The sequence below is a fragment of the Piliocolobus tephrosceles genome, chromosome 9 (assembly GCF_002776525.5).
Source record: "Piliocolobus tephrosceles isolate RC106 chromosome 9, ASM277652v3, whole genome shotgun sequence".
In the NCBI taxonomy this organism is placed as follows: Eukaryota; Metazoa; Chordata; class Mammalia; order Primates; family Cercopithecidae; genus Piliocolobus; species Piliocolobus tephrosceles.
The window spans coordinates 105,326-119,748 of NC_045442.1; the positions used below are offsets into that span (position 1 = coordinate 105,326).

The 14,423-nt window shown below is 46.6% G+C and overlaps 1 protein-coding gene across 4 annotated transcripts in view; it reads right to left on the reverse strand.

Annotated features, from left to right (window-relative positions):
• Positions 1 to 7: 7 nt before the first annotated feature.
• Positions 8 to 14,423, reverse strand: part of LOC113219540 (serine/threonine-protein phosphatase 2A 55 kDa regulatory subunit B delta isoform-like) — a 38,919-nt gene continuing 24,503 nt past the window's right edge. Inside the window, exons 1-5 of one of the 4 annotated variants that reach the window (XM_026453001.2) lie at positions 9,270 to 9,566; positions 9,072 to 9,169; positions 4,269 to 4,434; positions 3,778 to 3,890; positions 8 to 466 (exon numbers count right to left, since the gene is read on the reverse strand). In XM_026453001.2, the coding sequence (XP_026308786.1) occupies positions 143 to 466; positions 3,778 to 3,890; positions 4,269 to 4,434; positions 9,072 to 9,169; positions 9,270 to 9,303 (735 nt within the window). In that variant the 5' untranslated portion in view covers positions 9,304 to 9,566 and the 3' untranslated portion in view covers positions 8 to 142. Of the gene's footprint in view, positions 467 to 3,777; positions 3,891 to 4,268; positions 4,435 to 9,071; positions 9,170 to 9,269; positions 9,567 to 14,423 lie in introns of those variants that run through there. The other 3 variants (XM_026453000.2, XM_026453002.2, XM_026453003.2) reach the window with 3 other exon arrangements.

The following is a 14,423-nucleotide window of genomic DNA, read 5'->3' on the forward strand; positions in this document are numbered from 1 at the left end:
AAGTTGGTTTTTCAAATGCAGCCTATTTAAAACTGTCTCTGACTAAAACAGGCAAGCAGTGTACTTCAGGTAATTCCCATTACACATAACTTTTTCCCAAAGGTAGAAAGAAATTTGTATCTTTAGGGACAAACATTTCAAATCACAGAGAACTTATATCACAGGCTGCTGTGCAGCGACGGTATTTACAAGACCAGACTCTGAGATACAGGTGTATAAAGGAACAAGATACATCACTATCTAAAGAGCACCTCAGGAAAACGCCAGTGTCCCTCTGAGGAAGGATACTAAAGCTTCTATCTGTGATTTCTAAGTGCCACAAATTAATTCTCAGGTCATCTGCAGAAAGATACGTTTCATGATCACTATTTACTGAAATGGAATTTATATGATATGTGTGAGCATTTGCAAAAATTCGCCGTGGACTCGCTTCTACCATAAGATCCATGGGCTTCAATATTGGGACCTAAAAATGGAAGGAAATAGGAATTCAAAACAAAGATCACAGCAGCATATAATTAGAACACTTACAGTAGATAACGACACAGGACAAGTTTATATACACGGCTAATAATTCTGTTCAGGCAATACCCCCAAATAACCAATTAGCAGAGTTATGAAAATACGCTACAAAATGGAATACTGTCTATTCCAAGTCTTCCCCTTTGCTTCCATTACCGAGGTTGACATACTCCTGCTGAAGAAAAGAAGATCAGCTGGCACGGTAACAAGCTGCCCAGGCACCGAGGCCTGCGGCTCCCTCTCCCATGCGTCCTCTGGTGGCCACACTGAGACGCTGGACAGCAAAGTCTTCCTGGGTGGCTCAGCCGGGCCCCTCCCTTTGTCCTCTCCTTGCAGCTACATGCACAAACCTCCTCTCACTGCACCAGGACTATGCTTCTTGGTGCAAACCCCACAAGCCTCCACCGGCTCCAGGGACTGGCAGGGTGCACAGGAGGGTGCTGGGGAGCTCAGGATGTTCCATTTCTTGATCTGGGGCTGACTACATGGGCATGTCCAGTCTACAAACATTCATGGAGCTGGTCACTTATAGGGCAGACATATTATTTGGAGGTATGTATTATTCATTACCACTTCATCTGAGGTTAAAACAGAAAGTAAAAGGTACCTCCTGCACCCATCTCTGTCGAGCGCTGTGGTCAGGGAGGCTTCTAGGGAAGCCCAATTCACACTGAAAGGGAAAGGGCGGAGAGGAGAAGGGTGCTGGCCGGAGGCCGCCTGAGGTCAGAGGTGAGAGCTCAGGTGTGAGGACTAGCATCACACATGAAAAAAGGACAAAGGTCTGCATCTCCCTAACACCCAGCTGGAAGAAAAACGTAAGCTTTAAAATCAAAACAAAAAATTAATGAGAGTATTTTTTGTTATTCTTGTAATTAGAAACCAAAAGGGAGGGCCTTGAAAGCTTAGGGAAAAAAAATCTCTCAACTGAGTCCTATCTGGCCAAATTCTGTAAAAAACAAACGTGGAAAAGTGTGTGTAGTGAGACTTCCCTCATTTTAACCCAGTTAGTGCTGACCACAGCCTTGGATTCTCTAGATCAAGAAGAGTCAGTTCAACAAAGTTCAGGCTTAAAAAACACACACCTGCCACAATCCTCTAATGAATCTCCCATTAATCAAAACACGTGATAGCTGCAATACTTACAAAGATTCCTTCTTTTATTTAAAAAAATTTTAATTTACATATAAAATAATTTGTTTTCATTTTTAGAGATGGGGTATGGCTATGTTGCCCAGGCTGGTCTTGAACTCCTGGGCTCAAGTGATCCTCCCATCTCAGTCTCCCAAAGTGCTGGGATTACAGGTATCAGCCACCGTGCCTGGCCAAGATTTCTTCTTTTAATTATATCCCTTTTCTGGCACTAAAATAATTTAAGAGCAACAATTTAAAAATAGCAACATTTCTGACTCTTACCCAGTTAGGCTCAGATACATAAATAGTCCATTCTGAACTGTTAGAGAGGTACAATCTCAAATACTGACCTAAGTCATTGTACAGAATTACCTGTCTGTGGTCTCTTCCCCATGCACTGACTAATGAAATAACTACACTTCTCACACGCCTTCAGTAGGGCCACCAATTATACCCGTTTTATTTAGGCTAAACCCACAAAAGCAGCCTTGAATAAAACCAAGACTGGGCCTAGTAAAGGCCTACTGTTTTCCCAAAATGAGCATGGGAGCTCATGGGTTGTGGCAGGGTCTGACCGGGAGGAACAGGGGTTTCTGAGGGTGGGGTGTGCACAGGTGCCTGGGTGGGAGGTGGTGTTGGCTGCAGAAGAGACGGACGAGACTGGAGGGGGTCAAGTGCCCACCCTCGGGGGTCCCATCACACTTCTACTTTAGGGTCAGCAGTTTCATGATGAAGGAACTGCACAACTCGTGTTACTGTCACTAAAAGTGATATACACTAATTCATGGATGCAAAGGCAGCGGCACTGTGTATCAGACACCACCACCATTTTGGACTGAAACATCTTGGCTCACATTAGGATCCTATAAACTACATTTTCAGCATATGCCACAGCCTTTCTCACTTTGATGAGCTCATAGGAAACAGGGTAATAACATCGATGTGAGAAGTCTGAGGACACTCCTCCTGGGACATTGGGGAATGCACGATCCCAGGTGCACCCACCCCGCAAGGCAAAGCTGGAGAAATGGCATCAGAACAGACCCAGCGTCACTCCCAGGGGCACGTGTGTTAGGGAAAGGCTTCTGCACTACAGCGTCCTTCTCTGTAGCACTTCAAAGGCTAATGTGGAATGGGCTCACTCACTCGGTCTTCACTTGATAAACAATAGCGTAACGGGCTGAAATCTCATTAAAAACCAGCCACCAACCCAACCAACTCAACCAGCCACACCCACCCCCTGCAACCAAACCACCCAACCAATTAACCAACCAACCAACCAACCGTTTTCAAATCTAATAATGGCACACCCTTGGGACCAGGCACGGTTTCCTTCCAGGGGACACACCTCTGCACAGGTGCTGGTTTCTCACCAAGACACACCTGGGCTTGAGTCCAGTTTGCTGGCCACCCTTCACCATGTTCCATCTAATTTAAGACACACATTAGTTGTTCATAGCACCAGGCCAATTGTAAGACATTGAGGTTTTAAGTTTTACCCGATTTCACAGATGTTAAAATGTGAAAAAATCTAGGCATTGGAATTGACGAAATATGGTCATTTCATACTGCATGAGGTGGGGGCGGTAGGGGGTGCCAACAATGGAGCAAATAACTTAACAATTAAAAAAGTAATGATGCTCATGGACGGACAGGTGAAGAGTTCTGAACTGTCAGCATCTGCCTAAGCCAACTCCAAAGAAATGCCATGAGAACATCCTGAATGCATCTTGGTGGCCCACAGCTTATCTTTCAATCTGCAGCCTGTGCTGTTTCACCGGCGAAGTGTTCGGAATTCCATCTGAACTTCAACCTGCCAGGTGCTGTTCCGAACCTTCAGAGAGAAGGGTGGCTGGTATGTCCAGCAAGATTTCTGCTGTACAATTGGATGTGAGTTTTCCCCTTAGTATTGCAGTATTGTCTAAGGACCACATGTGACTTTTTGCCTTTGTGAAAACAGGAGAAAGACCTTGCTCTAAACACACACTCATGAGCGCAAATGACTTTCATGACTCAGGAGGCGGACCTCACAGTACTCCACCGAGCAGGACTCTCCAAACGGCAGACATAAACGTTTATTCTTAACGTCTGAATGGCAGTGGATAAAGAAAAGGCAACGTATACCCGTAGTGCAGTGATTCTAAATGGATCTCGAAGTCTTCCATCTTCGTCCTTCAGGTTATAACCTTCTGCTCTTTTATCCCGTTCACTTATTTTCCATAATTTTATAGTTTTATCTGAAAATAAAAACCTCATTCTCCATATGAAAAGAAAAACTGTAACATGCATCACTACTGTCTGAGTATTATATTAGAAAGCGGTGTGGCCCTATGTCGGTTTATAAGCTATGGGGTCTTTGAACACGAATATTTCCAATTGGAGGTGTTTTGCACAATAAACAAAGATGTGGAGACGTGCAGAGTAACATCCTAATAACGTGCATGTGTGGTTTTTGTTGCATACTTTGAATTTTCAACCTATCACTTGCTACCTTAGATAACTTACCCTCCCCCCAAAATTTAAAGCAGGAATAACTTCTAAAATAAAAAGGAATCTACACACACAGAAAATTAAAAATAAAACACTAAATCAGCCACTTAGAAAACAATTCTTACCATTTGTAGAGAGTAGAAAATGAGCAGCATTCTGTTGTGGTAACCACCTAATTTTATTAATTTTTTCCTCAATTTCTAGACTTTTCAAATAGTCAAACTCTGGTTCATGACTTTGAAAAGTGCTGTAAACATTATATTCTCCCCTAGAATGAGGGCGGCTTTTGTTCTGCAAAGAAACATGAGAGCTGTTTTAATGAACAAAGCACAGTGCAGAGAAAATTTCTGTACTATAAATTTGAATATCAAATGACCATATATATTTTTTAAAGCTAAAAAATCCTGGCTCAAAAAAAATCTCTAACAGATGAAACTCAGAATCAATGTTTTGGGGGAAAAAACAAAAAAGAAAGAACTTGATTTCCAACTCTTCCATTCCACTTCTAGGTATGCGTCTGGAGCAGGGTCTGCCGAATGCAGCCTGCCGATTTCAGGCAAGTGTTAGTGGAACAGTCAGGCCCACGTGTGCACATACTGTGTCTGGCTGCTTCTGCACCATCTCGGTAGAGGTGAGTGGTTGTGAAAAGGCCGCATGAGCTACAGAGGCAAAAATGTTTGCAATCTGGCCCTGGAGAGGGAGCGTCTGCAGAGTCTGCTCCACAGGAGAGCCGGCACGGGCCCGAGGAGCGTGACGCAGCGATGCGGCGGCTCCAACACAGCGGTAGTGAACCAGACGCCACACGCATGCCAACCAGAGGAGAAGGGCACCAGTAAGCCACAGAGCCATGCAGGCTGAGATAAATGAGCCAGCACAGACAACGGCACAGTGCTGCCCAAGTGAAGCAGGCCGCACAGGCGCCCGGAGTGAGGCGCTGCTTACAAATGTACAGAACAATTCTGTTACAGAAGTAGAGAAACATGCTTGGGAAGATATATACCATCTTCGAAATCATGAGCAACTCCGGGAAGGTAGAGAGAGGGAGAAGGAAAAAGACAGGGAGGAAAGTAGCAGGATGAAACGGGGAGGGGACAACAGGAGCGTCATCGGTATCCCGAGCACTCTCTTTCCTTTGATGAAGGGATAATCTCTGGGTAGTGGGTTTGCAGGTACATCTATATTAACCTCTGAATCTTCTGCATACCTTAAATGAAATTTTCTATTAAGTATTAAATATTTCCTAATTCAAAATCAAGGACGCCAGTATTTTCATTCTTGCTCTATAACCAATATCGAATATCTTAGGTGTTTAACATTTTAGTACATGTGCTAAAGAAACAGAACTAAACGAACTTTTAGGTCTAGACAGATGTTCCTTTATATTTCCAATCTGATCAAGTATCAGGAGAAGACATCCCAAGGAGCTACCCACAGCTCTCCGCTGCACCGAGTCCGACGTGCAGGGCACTCCTCCACTGCAGCCGCCATGGGCAGGAGCTGAGCGCCTCGCCGCCGACTGCCCCGCGTGTGCGGCACAGGGCAGATGTTGAAACTGCTCTCCTCTGACCCTCTCCTACCCCTCTACAAAAAAGCACAGCCCCTCAACAGACGGTTCTATCGCAAGGGAGAAAAATGGAACCGAATTATTTAAAAAGAAAAATCTGTATAATTAAATTAGTCCTATTCCCAAGACATTCATCTATCAAGAAAAAACAGCAGAATATAAGCAAAAAAATAAAATGTCCAAGTCAAAGTGCTGCCTGCGCCACCCTTTCTCCCAGGAGCCAGAACAAGAATGGTCCCTGGGCTGCAGGCTTGTCTCTCTGCCATGAACCGGTTCCAACTCCCATCCCAGACACCCAAAACCCAAGCAACCCCTCAGCCTCCTCCAACACTCCGAGATCTCATGGAGAGCCGTTCCGCTAGGGAAAGGAACTCTAAAGGAAGCCTCGGCGGGGACAGAGACAGAAGAGTAAGGGAGTAACATACAGGAAGAGGAGGAGGAGGAAGCAAGCACCTTCTCTTTTTGGACATGCTGATTTCTGATTTAACCTGATTCCTGGGGACTAGAGCTGAGCCTGGAGGGCAGGGAGTTGCACAGCCACATCCATAAATTCTGTGTGCCTTAGTTTTACCAGCTGGGCTTTCCCGTAAGACTTAATCTGCACAGAAAAATAAGAAAAGCTTGAAACTCAAGGTGCTGACTATGCTCCCTACCTCATCTTCTGCACAGCCAGAGCTTCCTGACAAGCTTCTACGGGCCTGACTCCTGAACCTCAGGCCCTGCACCCTTCCACCATCTGCTGGGGCACTCATTAGCCTTCTGAATCCCCCATGCTCCTTTGATTCTAAGATGCGCAGGCGGACACCTCTGAACCTTGCTGCAGCTTCTAACTGGGAGCTGGGGTCGCTTAATGGGCAGCAGCTTCATCCTCTTGGCGGCTGCAACACCATCCGCGGTCTCTCTGACCACGGATGAAAATGTGCACTGCCACCCTCACCCACACAGAAACACAGGACCACAGTCAGGGTCACACATGGCAACCAGCGAAATATTCTAAAAACAGATGGAACATGAAGGTCTTTCAGATGTTAACCAATATATGAAGGAAAAGAAAAACAACTGCCTGGGGTTTACCAAGTTGCAGTTGACTGGGTTTATTAAAGAACTTTAGTAGGGACTTGCTCCTGTGTAAATCTGTCACTCACATAACAACTTAATACATCTTAAATAAGCACTTAAAACTCTGTAATACCCAACATATTTTAGAACGAGATGCTTGACTTTTATCATGGTCTGTTTTATATTTGAGACTATTATTTTTGGGGTTAAGCAATGATTCACAAAAACAAGAGAAATTCCATTTTCTATCCTAAAAGCTGTTAGGCAGGGATGAGGTATTTTCCCTAAGGCTGTCGCTACAAGGACAGACTTTTGAAAGAAGCTAAAGTGAAGTTTTGCAGTAAGATAACCATGTCTCAGCAATTTGTTAAAAAGTCCTCCTGCTGGTCAGGCGTGGTGGTCCATGCCTGCAACCCCAGTACTTTGGGAGGCCGAGGTGGGTGGATCACCTGAGGTCAGGAGTTCGAGACCAACCTGGCCAACACGGTGAAACCCCATCTCTACTAAAAATGCAAAAATTAGCCGGGCGTGGTGGTGCGTGCCTATAATCCCAGCTACTCGGAAGGCTGAGGCAGGGAGAACCACTTAAACCCGGGAGACGGAGGTTGCAGTGAGCCGAGATCATGCCATTGCACTCCAGTTTGGGCGACAGAGCAAGACTCCATCTCAAAAAAACAAAAACTCCTCCCGCTTTAAAAGTATTATTTAAACACCACAACCCACTTTTACTTCTGTTGAAAAAGGTAAGGTGTATGGTTCTTTTTTTTTTTTTTTTTGAGATGAAGTCTCGCTCTTGTTGCCCAGGCTGGAGTGCAATGGTGCGATCTTGACTCACTGCAACCTCCGCCTCCCAGGTTCAAGTGATTTTCCTGCCTCAGCCTCCCGAGTAGCTGGGATTACAGGTATTCACCACCACGCCTGGCTAATTTTGTATTTTTCATAGAGACAGGGTTTCTCCATGTTGGTCAGGCTAGTCTCGAACTCCCGACCTCAGGTGATCGGCCCACCTCGGCCTTCTAAAGTGCTGGAATTACAGGCGTGAGCCACTGCACCTGGCCAAGGTATATGGCTCTTAAGTAGCATTGTGTGATATTCTACTTCTGAGATAAAAATACAAAATTATAAATATATCAAACTGTGAAGATTTAGAAAGACTGATAATATTACTTACTATTCACAAAAGGATTTCTTACCATCCCAAATCAGAGAAAACAGGAATTATAAAAATCTTTAACTACCTGGACATAATCAAAATTAAAGCTGCAACAGATATGTTTTGATAATGAAATTGGTTAGCACCTGTCAATTTTCCCATGTGGCCCAGGGACAGTCATCCTCCAGGCTCCCCTTCCTGGGGGCAGGGCCAGCGCTTCCTGTGTACAGATCTGCAGAGTGGGGAAGCAGGGCCCACCAGCCTCTAAGCCAAAGTTCACCATGCAAATTTAGAGACCAGACTTTGGAGATGATAAACTGTCCCTTTCATCTGTTAGGAAATTCAAGAGACAGTATTTACACTCTGTTAAGGAAAAGGCAGGACAAATATTTCGGACTCCAGGCATGGCTGCACCGAGCCAAGGTTCTTGCCCGGCATCCTTGCCTACCAAATCATGATCTCGCTTCCTTTATCACTGCTCATTAGGACCTCTGACGAGGCTCCAGAAAGAAGAGGGAGGGGGCTGGCAAGGCATCAGTGAAAAGGAAGTGCCGTGATCTGGAAGCCAGTGTTTGTTTATGAGCTGTGGGCTCCTCCAAGGCCCACACTCTAAAGGTTCCCTTCCCTCTGGACAGGTGAAGCCTTCAAGGGCGCATGGAGGCGTGAGTGCTGCTCACCTCTCCTTGAAGGGAAGAGAGAATTCACACCCCTGCCAGACTTCTCTGCAGGAAGTGCTGAGAAAGCTGCTCACAGCACTGCCCTACAGAACGCTCTTCTCCCTCAAGGCAGGGCAGGACGGCGGGGCTGGGCCAGAACCCGCACAGGCGAATAACGGGATTTTCAGAGACAGCCGCCTGAGTTCTTATGGAATGAAAGCACATAAATGCCCCTCACCACCACCCTGCATCCTTCATGGGGTCCCCAGCGGAATCTCCTCCCTACTGTGAAGACAAAGGCCTTGGAGACTTCACCGGGGCTCAGCAGCTGAAGCCAGAACTTAGAGAATTTCTGAAAGGAGACTGTATGGCTAATGTGATGGAACTGAATCTTAATGAAATGAGACAATGAGAAAATAATTTTGCTTCCTCTCTTCTAAGTTATATGCGAAAGGCTGAATAATTGCATTTGGTTTGTGGACTGAAAATTACTGACCTCTTGTTCACGCTGAAAAATAACAACTCTGCCGCCCTTGTCTCCTGTTGCAAGAAGATCTCCAGAGTAATTAAACTCAACGGTGGAAATGATGTCCGCTGTCAACAAAATACAGAAGCGATTTACCAGATGCAGTTTTGGGGAGGAGTCATGATACCAAAAAACTAATAAAAAGGATCAAAAGAAAGATAAACATACACAATGTTCTCCCAGAATAAAGCAAAATTGTCATGGCAAACTTGTAATTGCCAAGCGGCCACTCCTTGGTTCTGGTGCAGAGAACCTGCCGGCACAGGTGAATGGGTGAGTTTTACTCCACCTCCACGCCTGGGCCCCCGGTGCACCAGGATTTATCCAGACTGCGTTGTCTTGATACAAGGATAAAGGGTAGAAATTTAGAAAATTCATTTTTAAAAGAACAAAATGGAAAAAAATGGGTCCTGAAGAATGTTGCCTAACTTTATAATGCATACCTAATGTTAACTTTTACAATAAATCTGATTCTCATACAATAGTAATAAAAATGTTGTAACATTCTATGCTTTGTTGGCTTCTGGACAATGTAATATTCTAGACAGTAGAGGTTCCATGTCACTGTCTGGATACAGTTACCACCATTGATAATGATGACATCATTACCAAGTGAGACAACTGTCAGGGAGGCCTTGAGATCTCTGACACCACCACAAAGACCCCAGACACCAGCTCAACAGAGGCCAAGACCCTGGCGCAGAAGAACCACCACCACTAAGCAGTGCAGAAGTCCTCAGGTGTCCTAAGGCTAACCCTTCGGGTTGGGAGGGGAGTGCCTGGATTTATGACAGACATTAAAAAAAAAAAAAAAAAAAAATCCCAGGTCTGTCACTTGCACAAAGATTTTATATTTTCAGGGAGCAGTTCCATGATGGACTCTGGAGGAAGCTGGCTTCTCTGCAGTGCTGCTATGTCGTGTGTGGACTGACGAGGATAAGGCCTGGTGTGGTCTCCCGAGGGGCCTGCACCTTACCTTACCCTGCAGTGTGGGGGAGTCTCAGGAACAGCTAGAACACTACAAGCTCACCCCACTGCTGGGCACCAACTCAAGGGCTCACCCAGGGCTCATGGTATCTTTAAAGTAGGAAGTAAAAAACCACTAAATGGCTATTGTAAACAACCTACTTACTAATATATGGGCCCTAAAGTTGAAGTAACTCGAAGAGCTCCCCCTAAAAGCGGCTCTACTAGAATGCAAGTCTGAAAGGTCTGCAAAGGCGTTTTAATCGTGTTAGTGAAGGATTTCCACCAACATCTAACAGCGAGCTCCTGCGGCTGGCACTGGTGTTAGTGAAGGATTTCCACCAACATCTAACAGCGAGCTCCTGTGGCTGGCGCTGCTCACCGGGGCTTCACGTGGGATCCCTGGCCTGGGATTTCTTTCTTTTTAAAAACCTTCAGATTTTGGAAGAAGGATTAGGTTGCTTCTCAGAAGTGTCACTATTAAATTACTGAAAATAACCTACTTGCTTAAATGAAACTAAAATACTATGTATCGGATTAAAAAGGTCTACATCTATGTCATTTATACCCAGAGGGTGTATAAAATTACATAATTAATGGTATTCTAGCTCTGTCAGTGATTTTCAAACTTAATTAAATTGGACTGAGTCTTTTAAAAGAGAAACTCCTGTAACTGTCGGTGCTGAGAAATTTCATTAAGCTACGCAAACATGCGTGAACCTAAAGTTAGAAATACTGCAGCTCGGCCGGGCGCGGTGGCTCAAGCCTGTAATCCCAGCACTTTGGGAGGCCGAGACGGGCGGATCACGAGGTCAGGAGATCGAGACCATCCTGGCTAACACGGCGAAACCCCGTCTCTACTAAAAATACAAAAAAAAAAAAAATTAGCCGGGCGAGGGGGCGGGCGCCTGTGGTCCCAGCTACTCAGGAGGCTGAGGCGGGAGAATGGCGTGAACCCGGGAGGCAGAGGTTGCAGTGAGCTGAGATCCAGCCACTGCACTCCAGCCTGGGCGACAGAGCAAGACTCCATCTCAAAAAAAAAAAAAAAAGAAATACTGCAGCGCTCAATCTCTAAACCCAAAGTAAATACACAAAATTACAAAACCAACATTTAAATTATCAATATCAAATTAACCTGACAGAGATAGTTTTTAATAACCAGACTGATGCTGAAAGCATAAATATGGTATTAAAGGCACCAAGTTACGTTTTGATTTTTTTTTTGAGACAGGCAGTGCAGTGGCTCGATCTTGGCTCATTGCAACCTCCATCTCCAGGGTACACGTGATTCTCATGTATCAGCCTCCTGAGTCACTAGGATTACTCGTGTGCGCCACCACACCCAGCTAATTTTTTTATTTTTAGTAGAGACGGGGTTTTGCCATGTTGACCAGACTTGTCTCCAATTCCTGGCCTCACGTGATCGGCCCGCCTCAGTCTCAAGTGATCAACTTGCCTCAGTGTCCCAAAGTTGAGTTAGGTATTTTAAAACTACCATAAACTTCACCATGGCTGCATTCTGCCTCCATTTCCCTGCTGCGGTAGGGGTAGCTTCTGCCCACAATACAGCCTGGCACCTCCTGGCAGTCCCGGGGAGGCATCGGGTCTCTTCTCAGCCAGATGGGCTCCACTGCGATGTCACAATGCACCTGCCGCGGCACTGCTGCCAGCTGGCTGTGCAATCCTCACCCAACATCTGGGTCACATCAAATCTGCAAGGTGTCGGCAGCCACCCCGAGTCCTCTCAGACTCCCCCCCCGCCAAACACGGTGGGCCACGCGTGTGTGTTCATCTCCTTTACCCTCCCACCCCCGCCCAGGTGTCAGAAGAAAGCAGAAAAAGCATCTATGTGAGCAGCTTCAACAAACGTGGGGACAGCAAGGGGCTGGCAGAGAGATGCAGAAAGTCTTTCCACAGGTGCTTTCCCCAGGTCGCCCCCCATTCACCCTGACAGGTGGGAGCACACAGCTACTCCAGTTTCTTGTTCCTCAGACACTGGCTTCCAGCCACTGTCCCCAGGGTGCCCTCCGAAATACTCCAGCCCAGGGGAAAGGGCCTCAGTATTTGAACATTGGGGTTTCACAAGGACATGGCCAACCACAGTGAAGCCGCCAGCTGAAAAGCTCACGCCCACAGCAACAGCAGCCTCGCTCCACTCAGAAATAGAACCAACAGCCACGACCTGCAGAGCCTCAAGAAGTCACCAAAACAAAGATGGGTGGAGCCGGACACAGTGGCTCATGCCTGTAATCCCAGCACTCTGGGAGGCTGAGGTGGGTGGATCACCTGAAGTCAGGAGTTCAAGACCAGCCTGGCCAACCGTGCAAAGCCCCATCTCTAACCACTGCACTCCAGCCTGGGTAACAGAGTGAGATTCCATCTCAGTAAAAGATAACAAAAAACAAAAACAAGGATGGAATCTGAACAAAGAGAGATGGGAAAGCCCAATTCATGTTCTGGGGAGCTGTTAACTACTACCAGACACTGCAGTTCCAGTGCTTGGCTGAGTGCTTACTAGGAGCCAGGTGCTATTCTAACCACATGCGAGCCCTGCACTAACCTCATCAGGCCTTCTAGGAGCCCCAGGAAGCAGGACTATCATCAACCCGCCTGACGGAGAGGAGAGGGATGCTGGATGTGGGACCCTGCACGTCTGAGGTGGCAACCCCCTGCTGGTGAGTGGGGGAGAACACCTGGGCTGGTCTCAACCAGGACACCCAGCGGGGCCCCCAGGAAAGGAAGAATATGCTTCAGAAGGAAATGGGAGGAAAAAGTGCCATGTGAAATCCAAAGGGCAACAGTAATAACAAAAACCTTCAGATCTCCTCCAAAGGGTAGAGCAGAAAGAAAAGAGATGGACAACATGAAGGATAAGACAACCAGAGGATCCGTTTCGGTGGCCCACCTCCCAGCGGATGAGTTCTAGAAACACAACAGAGAAAGCAAGGGAGAAGCATCCAAGGCCCCGTTCCCAGGCTCAGAAGCCCGGCATGGCTGACAGCAGACCCAGGCCGTGCACATCTCAATACCAGGGACAAAGAGGAGCAACTAAAAATTTCCAGAGCAAATGAACAGGTCACATGGAGAGGGAGTCAGATGGCATCACACAGGTTGCAGGAAACATGAGTGGTTTGCAACTACCCTCAAACTTCTGGGAGAAGACAATTTTCAACCCAAAATGCTAGACCCTGTCAAGTTTTCGATCAAATCTGAAGGAGGAATAAAAATGTTTTTGAATACGCAAAGAGCGAAAACAAACAAACATGTTCTCAGGAAACTGCTGCGAGAGCCAATTTGGCAAAATCAGAGAAAAAGCCAAGAGAAAGATCAGGGATCTGACTTCCAAAAAATGGTGAGGACAATCTCAGGACATGAGCCAGGCGGCCAGCAGGCCTCAGAGTGGCCGTCCAGGCGCAGGAGACTGGTCTGGGGACAAGAAGAGCTGAGGGCTGATCTGAGGTGTTGGTATTTGATAGACCTGTTGAAGTGTTTGCTAACAAAACAAACAAAAACAAAGAACAAACAAACAAATGCACTAAAGACACAGATAACTAAGCATATGAGAAAATCAGGCAATCATTAGCTCTAGGAAAGTGAAAACTTGTATGAAAAAGAAAAGGCATAGTTCAATACACAATATTTACCTGTTAACAAATTACTATGTAACAAAAACTTGCAATAGATTTCTTTCAACCTCTTTATTTGTGGGGAGCGGGGGCACACGTGGGCTGAAGACAGTATCGGTGAAAAGCGGAATCATCAGTTGCCACACAGGAGGTTGGCACTTACAGTTCGAAATCACAGAATGAAAAGTGAGCAGTCCCAGCACGGGAGACAGAACCAGGGCAGCCTCACGTGGCAGGAGAGGAAGGGCAAGTGATGAGGAGGTCCCAGGTTTAAAGGCCATGTGGGTGCCATGAGGAAGCAGACTAGGAGCTGTGGATGGGGAAGGGGAAGTGGAGTCAGTGGGATCTGTAAAAGATGGCCTAGAAGTCACAACCACATGCCCCAGGGAGAGTCGGCCGCCGGTGGCCGGGAGGGAGGCGCGGAGCACAGCCGGGAGCTGCTGTGAGAATGGAGAGGGCAGGTGTGGGGGGCAGAGCACAGCCCCTCAGGCTGCGCTGTTTCCATGAGGCATGAGGGAGGGTCATCTGCTAGGAGTGAAAGAGAGGGGACACGGGTGATGTGGGGAGCCTACGGCGGAAGTCCCCTCAGAAGAGAGAAGAGTGACGAGTCTTGAGAAATGCAGACCTGCCTCGCAGTATCCATGCCCACTTCAGACCTGAGGCCAGCAGCTTATCTTTTTAAGCTGATCCTACATCTGAGTGGCTCTAAACCAAGCACTGTGTGGGCGGC